Source organism: Panthera uncia, chromosome B1, assembly GCF_023721935.1.
Source record: "Panthera uncia isolate 11264 chromosome B1, Puncia_PCG_1.0, whole genome shotgun sequence".
In the NCBI taxonomy this organism is placed as follows: Eukaryota; Metazoa; Chordata; class Mammalia; order Carnivora; family Felidae; genus Panthera; species Panthera uncia.
Genome location: NC_064811.1, coordinates 185,464,740 through 185,478,769, shown reverse-complemented (window position 1 = coordinate 185,478,769; position 14,030 = coordinate 185,464,740). Strand labels below are relative to the sequence as shown.

The 14,030-nt window shown below is 47.4% G+C and overlaps 1 protein-coding gene across 4 annotated transcripts in view; it reads right to left on the bottom strand.

Moving 5' to 3' along the window:
• ACSL1 (acyl-CoA synthetase long chain family member 1) overlaps positions 1–14,030 on the bottom strand; it is a 72,685-nt gene that overhangs the window by 39,359 nt on the left and 19,296 nt on the right. For all 4 annotated transcript variants that reach the window (XM_049632560.1, XM_049632558.1, XM_049632557.1 and 1 more), the window contains exon 2: positions 10,740–10,966. In XM_049632560.1, coding sequence (XP_049488517.1) covers positions 10,740–10,934 — 195 coding nt within the window. In that variant the 5' untranslated portion in view covers positions 10,935–10,966. The remainder of the gene's footprint in view (positions 1–10,739; positions 10,967–14,030) is intronic.

Genomic DNA, 14,030 nt, shown 5'->3' with positions numbered 1-14,030 from the left:
TCATATCCCAAACATCCCAAATCATCTTAACAAAGTAATCCGAAGACAAGATATTTATTATTATTCTAATTAGCCATTAGAATAATTAGCAGAAGTTTGAAGAGGAAGCAGTGAAAGAGTTCTATGCCAAAAAGGCACACCGATTTGGTGAGACTGGATAAAAGGTCACACTCACTGACTTGTAAGGCAAGTCTGTAATTTCAACAGAGGAGCCTGAAATGAAAGGGGGGGGGCAGGGAGGGCACTAAACAAGATCTATGCTTTGAAATGTGTCGCTCTGTGAAATGAGCACGCATTCCCCTGAAGAATCATCATTTTTGATGTGCATACGTGTTACCATTCTTCTCGAACAAAAATGTTATTTGTAAACACTGGGTGTTAGCAACCTTACTTATGCCTACCAAGGGGAGGGATTGCACAGAGCATTGGGAAGCCCAGCTATAACCACCAAGCTCAAGATGTCTGTATGTGCTACAAATTCGAATCATTTCAAAAGAAGGGTATTTCATTACTGGGTCGTGCAAGTACATTTAGCTATTTCTAGGAACATCTACTTAAATGGAAAAAAAAGTACTTTAAACTTGGCCCTTCTGGACTTCTGGTATAAACCTACGGATTTGGGGGCATGGGGGTGGTTTCAATGGCGCTCAAGAAACGGAGAGCTAAACAGACAACCCCAATTCAATGTGCAGGAAATCAGTCAGTAAGATTGAGTGTCAAGGAGGATTATGCTAAACGCTTCTTTAATGTGGTTTTATAGGTTTTCCAGCTAAAAAAAATAGAAGATGATGAATCAAACACACGATGGGCAAATCACTGCTCATGAGTACATTCTGCAACATCTATAGAAGCTAAGGTTCCTCTTGAGGTCAGTCTCCCCACGTGGGCTGAATTAGGAAATAAAGGTTCAAGTTCAATCCACTTAGGGCCAAGAAGGGCAGGGCCACAGTGGACATCTGCACTATCAGTGGTCCCCAAGACCAGAACCCTTGCCAATACAGGGATCCCTTGCTTTCTGAAAGTTCATTTTATGGCACTTTTATGAAAGACCCAATGAGTACTTGTCTGTTTTCACTAACCGGAAGAAATCTGAAGAGGAGTTCTGCTTTTATGAAAGAGCTGTTACTGTACTAATGTAGGTGTTTTATAAAAGGGAAGTGGCTAACTTGAACTTTTGGAAAATGGCGGACGCTCTTGACTGATGCCATTTAGACCTACAGAAGCTTTCACGGGGGCGCTCTACTTTCGGATAACAGGGGAAGCCTGTATTTGACAAAAAGGACTCTTGATGGTGATGGTCATTTTGTGCGCTCTCATATCTAAATGCAAAACAAAATGACACCCTTGAGGGTTTCTGAGGGATGGAAAGACCCAGGCCTTAGAAACTGTGGTGTCACTCACCTCAATGTGGGCCCTGACAGGCAAGTTCCTCCTTTGTTACTACTGTTTAGTCCCTCTAACGGGGAAGGGGCCGGAAGACGGAGGGAGACACGGGCGGGAAGGAGAACAGAACAGTGGTGTAACTTGTAAGGAGACTGTTGAAGACGCATGTGGATTTTAATGTTAAATCCGTCTCTGGGGGAAAGGCTCCAGATGGAATCACAGCCCTGGGTGGGGGGGCCGCGGCGGGGCTGGTGGGGAGACCTTTTATTTTTTTATTTGCTGTTGCCGACATCCTCCATGTGAACTACTCTTCCCAGCACTGGCATTTTTACACGTTTTTACGTGCATCTTACCCTCCGCAGACCACACTGTCTGCTTCTTTCTAGAAACAGGCACAAAACTACTCTTCCATCCAGTGACCTCTTGGACTCTCTGCTGTATCCAACCAGGGCCTGTAAAGGCCAGCCAGTAAGTGGCCTTCCAAACCATGTTTCCCGAATGATAAGAGAACATCTAAAACACACCTAGATGCCCCATGATAGGCTACACCGTAAATGCCCCCGCGGAGCGAAGAACCCTCAGGCTCACCGTTGATGCTCACCCTTTAACTAGCTGACTTCCCCAGATCCTTTCCGCCCAGGGAGTAAAGAAAGGGCGGAACCATCACGTCAGTGCTGGGTTCTGTCATCTGAGTGCAGGAACGACGGAGGGTAAGTATTTCCTGAGCACCTGAGTGTAGCCAGCCAGCCACTCCACAGGTGAGCGAAGAGCCTGCGGGGGAGGCTTTCATGTGACATCTCAAATGTTGTCCAGAGACACGGACATCCGATACGGTGAGAAGTTTCTTTGTGGATCACAAGCAGGGTTCAAACTCGCCCCCACGCTGTTAGTCTCCATCTTGGAGGAGCCGGGCCCGGATCATAGATGGCCGCCTGGGTTTCTTCCGTTCTTCAACACTTTCCTCTAAAGCCCTAGAACACCTTCCATCTCACCCCTAGTTCACTGTCCTGTTTCCTTCTTCCTGAGCACCTCCCCACTGCCATCCCAAGGGGAGGAGTTGCTTAGGTTGGGGGCTGGGGGGGAGGCTGACAAGCACATTTCAAGCTCATCACCAGGGGAAATCGGCCAACCACAGAAGGGCAAATGGCACCCTCCCACCTCTGCGAGAGGGAAGAAAGTCTGGAGTCACAAAATCCAAACCCCCACAAACACACATTGTTCCAGCAAAACAAAACTGCCTATAACATCTCTACATGCCTGCCATTTGGAATATGCGAAACATTCTGCCCCACTTCTGACTTCTAAAGGGAACCGGTGTCTGTTTCTCATCCATGGTTGGCCTTCTAAGACATGAATGCGAAGCAGGGATTTTTTGTCGAGAGGCTCAGAAGGGTTACATTTGCCATTTTTCACCTGGCACCCGTTGACCCTGCTTGGGGGACGCTATTTTTAAACTTAAATAAATATTCCAGCACACGCGTCTGTCGTTTATGAACATGTGTATGTTCCCTGCTTAATGAAGCCTGTGAGAGGCAGCATCATTTGTACAAAATCAAATCGTGTTCTCAGACCTGCTTTACCATATTCCTGTTCGGTGAGCTGAAGCTTTTACTGCCAGGTTTACATGGAATCCAGAAATAAAAAAAATTTCCCCCTAAAACAATCACCTTTCTTTCTTTGAATTCCTCAAGGCAGCTACTTAATACTTCTGCGGCCTAGTCTTGGCACGAAGATCAGAAACCTGCCTTCAGTTCTCTGCAATGCCCGTCTTTCACTCTGCAGCCCACTCACGCCACCCACCGCTGCCCCATGACCATGACCAGCAGTGACACTTCTACCGCCTCATTCGAATCACTGGTCACTTCTAATTAGCAGACAAGCCTCAAAACACAGAGAACCTCAGTTACGTTTTCTGCAATGTGAGTGAAGACAAAGTAACCAACGAGGTTTGTTATACTTAGTTACGAAGAAGCCTGTTTTGTTTTGGAAGAGGTGCTAAAGTTACCTAAAGGCATGAAAATGCTGACGTTCGTACACTCCCAGAATATTAGGTCTAAACAAAGGCGCCCCTCCAAATACATTCTCTGCATCCACCCCCACGGCCCCAACTGCTAGGGCCGCTGGCTGAAAATGCCCTCGGATGCCATAGCACTTTAGAAAAATGCATTTGAAAACTCTCTGAGCACCACAGCAGGCAAGCTACTAGGGGTAAGATTAGAAAGGCGGGGTGCCCGGGGGGCTCAGTCAGTTGGGCGTCCAGCTTCGGCTCAGGTCATGATCTTGTGGTTCGTGCGTTCGAGCCCTGCATCAGGCTCTGTGCTGAAGGCTCAGAGCCTGGAGCCTGGTTCAGATTCTGTGTTTCCTCTCTCTGTCCCTCCCCGCTCATGCTCCGTCTCTCTCTCTCTCCCTCAGAAACAAATTCAAAAAAATGTAAACATTTTAAAAAAGATTAGAAAGGCAAATCTTTGCCGACATCTTTTTTTATTTTTTTTATTTTTTTTTTCAACGTTTTTTATTTATTTTTGGGACAGAGAGAGACAGAGCATGAACGGGGGAGGGGCAGAGAGAGAGGGAGACACAGAATCGGAAACAGGCTCCAGGCTCCGAGCCATCAGCCCAGAGCCTGACGCGGGGCTCGAACTCACAGACCGCGAGATCGTGACCTGGCTGAAGTCGGACGCTTAACCGACTGCGCCACCCAGGCGCCCCGCTTTGCCGACATCTTTGACCACATGCACAATTATTTTCCAATCAGACCAGAGAAGAACAGGCAGTGGGGAACAAGGACTAGAAACCTGCAATTACAAATGGCAAGTAAACGAAAGCTAATGCCTAAAAACAGGATTTGCACAAGCATTACCCGCAGGGAGGAAGCCAGAGCATCAAACCAGGAGATTCTTCCAAAGTCCTGCACGTGCTTCTGCTCCACCACTCCGAGTCTTGCCGGAGATGGGAATTCTGTTTTTATCAATGTTTGTATTTACAAGTGACTGCAGAAACGACTAGACCGCTCCTAATATTTCTCCTTTCCTCGTCATGCTCACCTGCTACCTCCCCCTGGGTTCAAATTCGGGAGTCTTAACGCCCCCTCTTACAGATGCTCTGCCACTTGTTGCACAGACTGTGGGGCCGGTGTTAGTTCCACCATCTGACTGCACCTGCCCTTCCCAGACAACTTCCCTTCCTGCTCTGCCCTCCCAGCTCCCACTCAGACTCTCCCTGCATCGCTGCCTCACTGTGGAGTTTGGGCCTACCCCACTGGACGACAGCACCCCCACCCGGAACCAGCCCCAGCCATTCAAGTCCAGGGTATCGCCATGCTTTGCCCTTTGTTTTTTTTTGTTTGTTTGTTTGTTTTTTGGTTTTTTTGTTTTTTCCCCAGCCTTACTGAGGTGTAACTGACAAAAGTGTGAGATACCTAAAGTACACGATGTGATTTGATGTATGCTTCCATGAGTCAACTTCTTTTTGGCATTGCCACTTTTGGCTTTGCCAATGTCATTAGCCCAGAGGTAGACACTTTGTCTCTGCAAGTCCTATGTGAGGAAACCATGACATTTATTGAGCAATGCTTCCACAGGCCAGATATGTTCCATTTAGTTTGCTTTTTTCGGGGTTCTTATCAGAGAATGAACCAGCGTTTTGGCTTTATGGCATGAGAACAAGTTGTCCTGTTAGTTTAAGGACAACCCTCACCCTCTGCCAGGGACAGAAGGAGACCTCAAGAGGACCGCTGGCCAGCCTACAAGCTTCATGAGGACAGCAGCCTCTTCTTCCAGGTATTGGGCGCATATCACATGGCAGATGATCAAGTGCTTGCTGAAGGGAGGCCATCAGATAATTACCCTGTGAAGCATGGAGGATCGAATCCAGAGTGTCACCTCCTATAGCACAGGCTTAAAATGCTAAGGCAAGGGGTGCCTGGGTGGTTCAGTCGGTTAAGTGTCCGACTCTTGATTTCAGCTCAGGTCAGGATCTCACAGTTGTCGGATCAAGCCCTGCATCGGGCTCCATGCTCAGTGTGGAGCTTGCTTGGAATTCTCTCTCTCCCGCTCTCTGCCCCACCCCTGTTCGTGTGCACACACGTGAGCTCTCAAAATAAATAAACTTAAAAAAAAAAAAGAATCAAATCTTTTTTTTTTTTAATTTTTTTTTTTTTAACGTTTATTTATTTTTGAGACAGAGAGAGACAGAGCATGAACGGGGGAGGGTCAGAGAGAGAGGGAGACACAGAATCCGAAACAGGCTCCAGGCTCTGCGCGGTCAGCACAGAGCCCGACGCGGGGCTCGAACTCACGGACAGCGAGATCATGACCTGAGCCGAAGTCGGCCGCCCAACCGACTGAGCCACCCAGGCGCCCCAAAAAGAATCAAATCTTAAGGCAAGTTGCTAATCATAAATATCCCAACATGTGGATGTATCAATCTCAAGCTTTTACGCCAAAAGGCCAGCCAGCCAGCATGTGCCTGAATGTCATGAGATCATTTGGTGTGGAAGTCATCCAACTTGGGAGCCAAGATGAGTGATCCCCAAAGAGCCAATCCTGCATATTGAAAGATATGAACCCACACCAGAACCAAGGTCCAGTAACCAACAAGTTTAAACAGTGAATCTGTTATGGACTGACTTGTTTGGTTACCCGAGGTAAGTCTGAAACTAAGCTCTGATATTCTGAAAATGAAGTCTTAAGAAAGCTATGGACTTAGAGATATAGAAAAGTTTTTTACGTTCTGCAGTCTACTCCCTTCTCTAATATTCAAAGACAAGGCAAATAGCTTGGGTTTTCATTTAAGTACATCATAAATCCTTCCGTCTTAATTTGGCAAGTGAGCCATTTCAATGCTTCTGACATCTCTCACCAAATCTAGGAATTCCCATACTCTTTCCACTTCCTCCTTCAGCAATTACCTGGATTCTCATTTACGCTTTGGAATGGTTTGGTGCCTCAATCCCCTAAACTCCGGTAGGTGGACCTACGACCGACCGGCACCAAGTTTTGCTCTGACCCTATCTACATCTGACCTGGGGCACGGGCAGAGGATGCGGGGAGGCAGAAGCTCACCAGAAATCCGGTTTTGCCACCGCCGCCCCGGCTGTGACAACACTATGCTCCCGGCCCGGGCCTCACGCCCACACCACCCCGCTTTCTGCTCCCACACCCATCTCCTGTGTGGAACCTCAGCCCCCGTTCTTACGTCACCAGCCCCGCTTCTTCCTTCCATCTGCATTACCTTCAGACGGTTTTGCCTCCAATACCCATTTTCAGAAGAGCCTGCTCCTGGGTTCAAAGGTCTAACCACTGACTCTTCAAATTAATCTAGACAGACCCCAACTGTATTATCCTCCCCCACCCCCTGTAAAGCCCTATTACAATACCTGATGTTCAACCACTGTAATGAAGGCAGTATAACAAAGCTCTAGATAGTTCACTATGTAATATAATTTCGCCTCTTGGGACTCAGCTGTTTTCCTGTGTATAAAACTTGAGGGTTAAAAGAGGAGGCCTTCATAGAAGAAGAAAACTAACACTTACTGGACACTCGGTATGGGCCAAGTGGACCCTCTGCAAGTATCTAGGCAGTCCTCTTAACCGTGAGGGAGGGAAGGATCTATCACTTCTGTTCTCCAGATAAGGAATGTGAAGGTCAGAAAAGTCAGGGGAACTTGTCCAAAGCTGTCTTCCTGGTCTAAGCAGAGGAGCGAGGTCCAGCCTCTGCCAAATCCGCTTGCTTCTCCAGTCCCTTCTAGCTGCATCACGCTCTCCTATGTCCCTAAGCTGCGACCACCAAGGTCTGGGCCCCTGACTAGCCCCGAAGGGTTTCCGGTCACTGCGGTTAAGGTCGTCTTCACCCGGGGGACACGGGGATCTCAATCTCGGCCAACAGACAGAGACCAGCGGAAACCTGGACACGTGTGAATCACTTGTGAAAGTGAGTAGAGACTACACGGACACAGAGAAACTCGCTTCCCCCCGCAGCTTGGAGTTAGGGAGCAGAAGCAAAAGAATTCCGCGGAAGATGGAACTCCTCCCTGACACACAGGGAAAGGCAGGCCTTCGGGTCACACTGCTGACACACGGTGTCAGCTGCCACCACAAAGGCACGGGCTCGGCCCTCAACATAGGGTCCAGATCACACCGTGTGTGAAATTGAAGAGACACTTGTTGGACTCAGTTCTGAACTTCAGCTTCTCTGTCCCGTTCTGCAGCTTATGGCCTTACTGCTTTTCTTACACGGGGCACAGCACGGTGCTAACGTCCTCTTTATCACCCTTTTTATTTATTTATTTATTTACTTACTTACTTACTTACTTACTTTTATTTATTTTAGTTCATCCAATTTCTTTAACAGGAAGGGAAATACCACCATAGCAAAATATTTTTTTCTTCACAAAGTAGCTTAGAGAACTATAAATGGGATGTTACTTTTATTTTTATTCATTTGTTTCTCTTGTCAGAAGGCTGACAATTTAATTATTCCCACTTTTATGCAGTTCCCCAAGACAATAATTGACTACTTTCCTTCACAGAGGACACCCTCTACATGTCCACAAAATCAGAATCTGTTTTTTCCAGTGTCACCCTGACTTCTAGAAGGAAATGTTAGAAGCTGTAACTTCTCAAGAACCTCCGGGCCACAGCTTTAAGAAGGTGTAGCGTGGAATCAGCCAGTGTGGCTGGTATCAGATGCAGCAGAACCAAAAAGTGCAGACGCCTCATTTTAACACCCATGGAAGGTTTATGGGAAGAGGGGGGTGGAAATCTGGAGGCGAAATGGGGGCAGGGCGGGAGACCAGGGTGTGGACTGGCAAATGGCACTTGTTTTCAAAGGAACAAAGGAACAAAACAACAGTATTTTATTCTGACGATCAGTTCCTACATCGGTGCCAGATACACAGGCTCCTGATGAATACTTAATGAAATGAATTAAGTGCTTCTTTCTGCCACAGAACTCCTTATGACCACGCTACCTACAGGAAAGCACCTGTCGTTATGGAGCATCAGAGCTCAAAGCTTGTCTTTATTTCAGTATTTTAAGTTCTCTTTTTAGAAATGCAAAGCAGGGGAGCCTGGGTGGCTCAGTCGGTTACGCGTCCGACTTTGGCTCGGGTCATGATCTCGTGGTTTGCGGGTTCGAGCCCCGCGTCGGGCTGTGTGCTGACGGCTAGGAGCCTGGAGCCTGCTTCGGATTCTGTGTCCCTCTCTCTCTCTCTCTCTCTCTGCCCCACCCCCACTCACTTGCTCTCTATCTCTCAAAACAATAAATAAAATCTTAAAAAAAAAGAAATGCGAAACAAATTTTGTATCTACTCCCAAGACCGACAAATTCTGAAAATCAAAGCTGAATCCAGTTCTGTAGGCAAAGAGAAAAATCAGGGAGACTCTACCAGGTAGTGGAATTATAGATTTTAATTTTCTTTGTGCTCATCAGTAGTTTTCCACCGTTCTGCAGAGGACATGAATGCTTATTTTAATAAGTCTCAGAATGACTTCATGCTAAGCTGGAACTTAAAAAGCACACTGTAAGTGCCTCCACAATTTCTCATACAATTAGAATTAGGCATTTACAGTTACTGCTAAGTTATAAATATCTTAAATCTGCACTTGCCAAGTACTCTTTTCATAGCGATGGCGATGCTACCCTGAGGCACCAGGTCCTCCGCCAGAAGAGAAGGAATGTCAAAAACCCCACACTCATGTATTAGAAAAATTAAATTCTACTCCTTCTTGGCTTGTTATTAGCTGAAGTGAAATTTTGTTTTTTTAATTTTTAATGTTTATTTATTTCTGAGAGAGACAGAGGGTGAGCAGGGGAGGGGCAGAGAGAGAGAGGGAGACAGAATCCAAGGCAGACTCCAGGCTCCGAGCTGTCGGCACAGAGCCCGACGCGGGGCTCGAACCCACGGACCGCGAGATCACGACCTGAGCTGAAGTCAGACGCCTAACCCACTGAGCCACCCAGCCGCCACTTGGCTGAAGTGAAATATTAAGTCACATTTACCTTCTAAGCAAGGTATGAAAACACCTTTTCTTGGCAATAATTCGGCCATTTTATCTTTACATTTTGGTCTGAATTAGACTGATGTATCTTCTACAGATTATAAAAATTTCAAATTAATGAATCCAGGAAAATTGTCTAAAAGAACTAAAACGCTGTAAGTAATAAAATGGTCCTTATCAGGCAGGCCAAGGGTTCGTGTGGAAGGGTACCCTCTCCTCCTCATGGCCATCAGCCTGGGGACCGGGGCAGGAAGGGGAAGAAGAGACATTCTTTATGTACATTTAGAGTTATGAATACTGAAAATCGATTCTGACTTAGGTAGGGAAAAGCAAGAAACCGCAGCGCAGAGAGTAGGTGGAGGGAGAGTCAGGACGCCAGTAAGAACTTGGCTGCTTCGTCTATTTCAACCCCTCACATTTTATACGAAAGAGATTCAAAAGGGAGGAAAGCAGAGCAGAAACATCAAGGAAGAATCGCTCTGGGACGCCCGGGTGGCTCGGTCGGTTAAGCGTCCAACTCCTGATTTTGGTTCAGGTCGTGATCTCGTGATCTGTGGGTTCAAGCCCTGCATCGGGCCCTGTGCTGACAGTGCAGAGCCTGCTTGGGATTCTTTCTCTCTCTCCCTCTCTTTCTGCCCCTCCCCTGCTCGTAGGCACTCTCTGTCTCTGTCTCTCTGTCTCTGTCTCTCTCTCTCTCTCTCTCTCAATAAATAAACATTTTTTTAAAAATTAAAAAAAAAAAAGAAAAAATTCTTTCTGAAAGGGTCCCTTGCTTTCCCGGTCCCATCCCACCCGCTATGCCCTAACCAGGGAATGCACACTCTGGCACTCTGGTTTCATTTTCATGAGGACAAGAGCATGGCCTGTAGTTTGGCCATGTTATGTACAACCACGGTCCTCAACAATTCAACCTTGGATCCCTCCTGAATGCCCTTGCGTGATCATGTCCTACCTGAGATTCTGTGGCCATGTTATTCTGGCAAGTTCCTAGCCTCGCCTCATCCTAGGTGAAATCTCAGAGTCCCTTTCAACAGCTGGGGGATGTGTTCTAAGTATCAGGTATACCGCAGATGAAATCCTTCTTTCTGGAACATTTGTTTGACATCTCTCTTCTCTGCTGGAACATCAGCCCTGCGAGAGCAGGGACTCTGGGCCTATCCTTTCTGGAATCCTCCGGGCCCCCACCCTCCATTTATTAACATAGACAAACGTCAGTCTGTTGAACACAGTTTAGCTTACAAAGTGGCCTTGCAAATATCTGATGGTGACGGAAACCGGTCAGTGTCGCATTCAATGGGAAATCTGGGGAAATGCAGAGAAAACCCACATGGCAGGCCGGCAGGCCCCTCCACTTACCGCCACCTCCACAGACTGCAAGGACAGGTCGCATGGTGGCTTCAGGGCTTTGGGTCTCGTGGCGTACCAGAAGGTGGTGAGGGCTGCAAAAGCTCCAAAGCCCATGAGCGTGTTGGTCGGAAGAGTGCGAACGTACTGTCGTAAGTCAACCAGCTCTGGCATTCGAAAATACCGGAACAACTCGTGGGCTTGCATTGTCCTGTGTCGCTGGCTCCCTCAGCTGAATTCTGTCAGGAGAGAAAAGATGTCATGTTCATTCCAGCAAGGCAGGACTTGTCTCCAGAATTCCCGACGGCCAACCATCCCACTTGATGCCTGGCTGACCAATCGAGGCATTAAACCCACAGGCCTGATGGTCCAGCTCTCTTCCTGGCTGCCGAATTTCATTTTTCTAAGAACACGTCAGAAATTCATTTGACTCCCATCATTTTGTGCAAAGTATCCATTCCCCACATTAAAAAGATTTTACTCACAAAGAATTCTCACCATAACATGCTCAAGTGGCGTAAGTTACCAGTTTCTTCCCTGATAGTGTGCCTCTGTTCTCTCCCACCTAATCAAATACACTCAAGTCTCGCTATCAGGGCTAATGAAGAGAAAAGGGGAAGAGGCACAAGTAAGCCCAAACCACCCAGCAGCCGTCTGCTCCCCCTTCTTCCGAAAGATTTCCCATCAGCTCTGGATCGGTCCGATGGACCAACCTACATGTCGGTATGTCTCTCGCTTTCCCCATGCTCTCTGTACCATAAAAGCAGCAATACAAATGCAGAGGAAACTGCAGTTCTCTATTCTGCTAAAATAATTTTTTATATTCCTCAAGATATTATAACCAAAATATAATAATAATAATAATAAATGGATGTACATAAATTCTAAATCATCTACCACGTATCTAGAGAGAGACTGAAGCATAGTATTTGAGAAGAAGTATAGAATAATATTTAAGATCCCAGATTCTACAGCCAAAGTCTGTCTTCCCAGCTTATTAGTTGTATGATTTGGAATTACTTAACTTCTCTATGCCTCAGTTTCCCTAACCAAAAATGGAGATTGAAAACAGACCTATCTCATGGGGATTTTATAATGGTTACATGATTTACAGAGAGCTTGGAATGGCATGGGGCCCCAGAAGCTACTCAATAAATGCTAAGTACTATCATTATTTCATCTACCAACATCCTGTGATTAGTCCTTTATGCAGAACCGTAAGGTACAGAGTTAATAAAACAACAACAACAACAACAACAACAACAACAACAAAGCAGTCAGAACACAGGGGTGCCCGGGTGGCTCAATCGGTTAAGTGACTGACTCTTGATTTCGGCTCAGACCATGATCTCGTGACCAGGGGATCGAGTCCCTGTCAGGCTCCATGCTCAGTGTGGAGTCTGCTTGGGATTGATTCTCTCTCTCTCCCTCTCTCTCTCTCTGCTCCTCCCTCACACACTCTGTGTCTCTCAAAATAAATAAATAAGTAAACTAAAAAAAAAAAAAAAAAGCCAAAACACACAGAAGAAAATTGGACAAACAACCTAATGTATATGAAAGCCTCAAATTGGATGGGATAGACAATTTATATATACATCAGCATAAAAAGTGTCAGAACAGGAAATAAGTACAAATAATTCTAATTAGAAAACGATTGATGAACCACTACTATAAAGTATGTTTGGCAGTAAAGGGAAGGAAATCATAGCGAATGCTCTGAAAGGCTTTTCTCAAAAACTGCCTGCCAAGTGTGAATGCTTTAGCTGTGCTTCAGATGGTAGCTGTGAGTTCCTTCTTGTATGTCCTTTTAAATACCGAGGTCACAAAACTGAACATAATTTTCTTTTTTCAGATACAGAAATCTTTAAATCTCACTCTCTACCGCTGTAAATTTTGTTGAGAGAGGAGCAGAGTATCAGGTGTTTTCACTGGCCATCACTATCTTAATGTATTTGCTCAGCTCGTGCAATCTTGCGTCACAACTCTGTGTAGGTACGCGCGCGTGCGCGCGCGCACACACACACGAAAGTTCCTTCCATGACAACCGAGAAGGAACAGATAAGCAAAATTTCTTCAGGTCATACTTCTGGAGGAGAAGCTCCCCTACTTACAATACCACTCACCATAGGTGCCACCAACAGCTGACTGCTAGGTGACTACTGCGGAGCAGAAGAGGTGGTGGGAAGGGGGCGGGGGGAGGAGCTCAGCTGGCGTTTGCCCGACCTGCCAAGGTCTCTCAGGACATTTGTCACAGGCCGACTCCTGTCCTGCTGCCCACTGGGCTAAAGGTAACTATCAGACAAAATTCACACTTGACTTCCCAGGAGAAGCGGGTGGAGGATGGGCCAATGAGCAGCTGGGAGCACAGTCACCCCACTGCTCCACCCATGGGCAGGGACAGGCATCAGCCAGTGTCACTGCCAGTGCCAGATCTGAAAACAGACACTGTTTTCTTTCTGCCTGGCTTCCCAATGAGAAGAGACAATGGGCATATTTTTAAAAACCAGTGCAATAAACGATCAGATGCTGGGCGGCATGTCGAACCAACAGGCGACGGACCACGAAAGAAACAGATTGTCCGTGGTATGGCCACAGCAGATTTATTCTAGAGGAACGCACAGGAGTGGAGCTACTCCAGTCCGGGAGCACAGTGAACACACGAGGCCAGCCAGGGTGCGCGGGGGGGAGGGGGGGCGCGGGGGGGGGGGGGGCCTGGAGCCGGAGGCTGGGAGGACAGCGCCCACCACCAGGTCCAGGCTCTCCGGGGCGGAGCCAGCTGGTGGGGGACGCACGACACTGAGCCTGCGGTGTCGGCAGGGCGTGCTGAAGTGAGGGCTCCCTGAGCAAGGCCCGCACTCACGGAGACCGTGAGGACCAGCAGACAGATGGAGTCGGGCCCGCTGGCAGCAGGCGGCCAGATTCCATACACAGCACAGCCAGCCGACGCTAAGCAACCCGACTGTGCCCTGTGCGGACCTGCCTGGCCCTCAAGTCACGCCCCCGGCAGCCTTCACGCCCACTGCGCCCCTGCGGGCTGGAAAGGAATCTCCCACCCCTGGCAGACACACCCCTGCCCTTGGCTTTTCTCTCCCCGGGGTCCCTGAAGTCATTTCCATACAGCCCAGATCCTGTGAATCTGCAGGGGCTGTTCGACAGAATCCAGTCCTTGGAGGGGAACGTTAAATAATCCCCCCATAAACAAATACAGTCATAAACTGGTGATTTTTTTTTTCTATTTTAAGCATCAGCAGGAGCCAAGCTGTAGACAGCATTAGACGAAGAAAGAAAACTGTCTATTTCTAG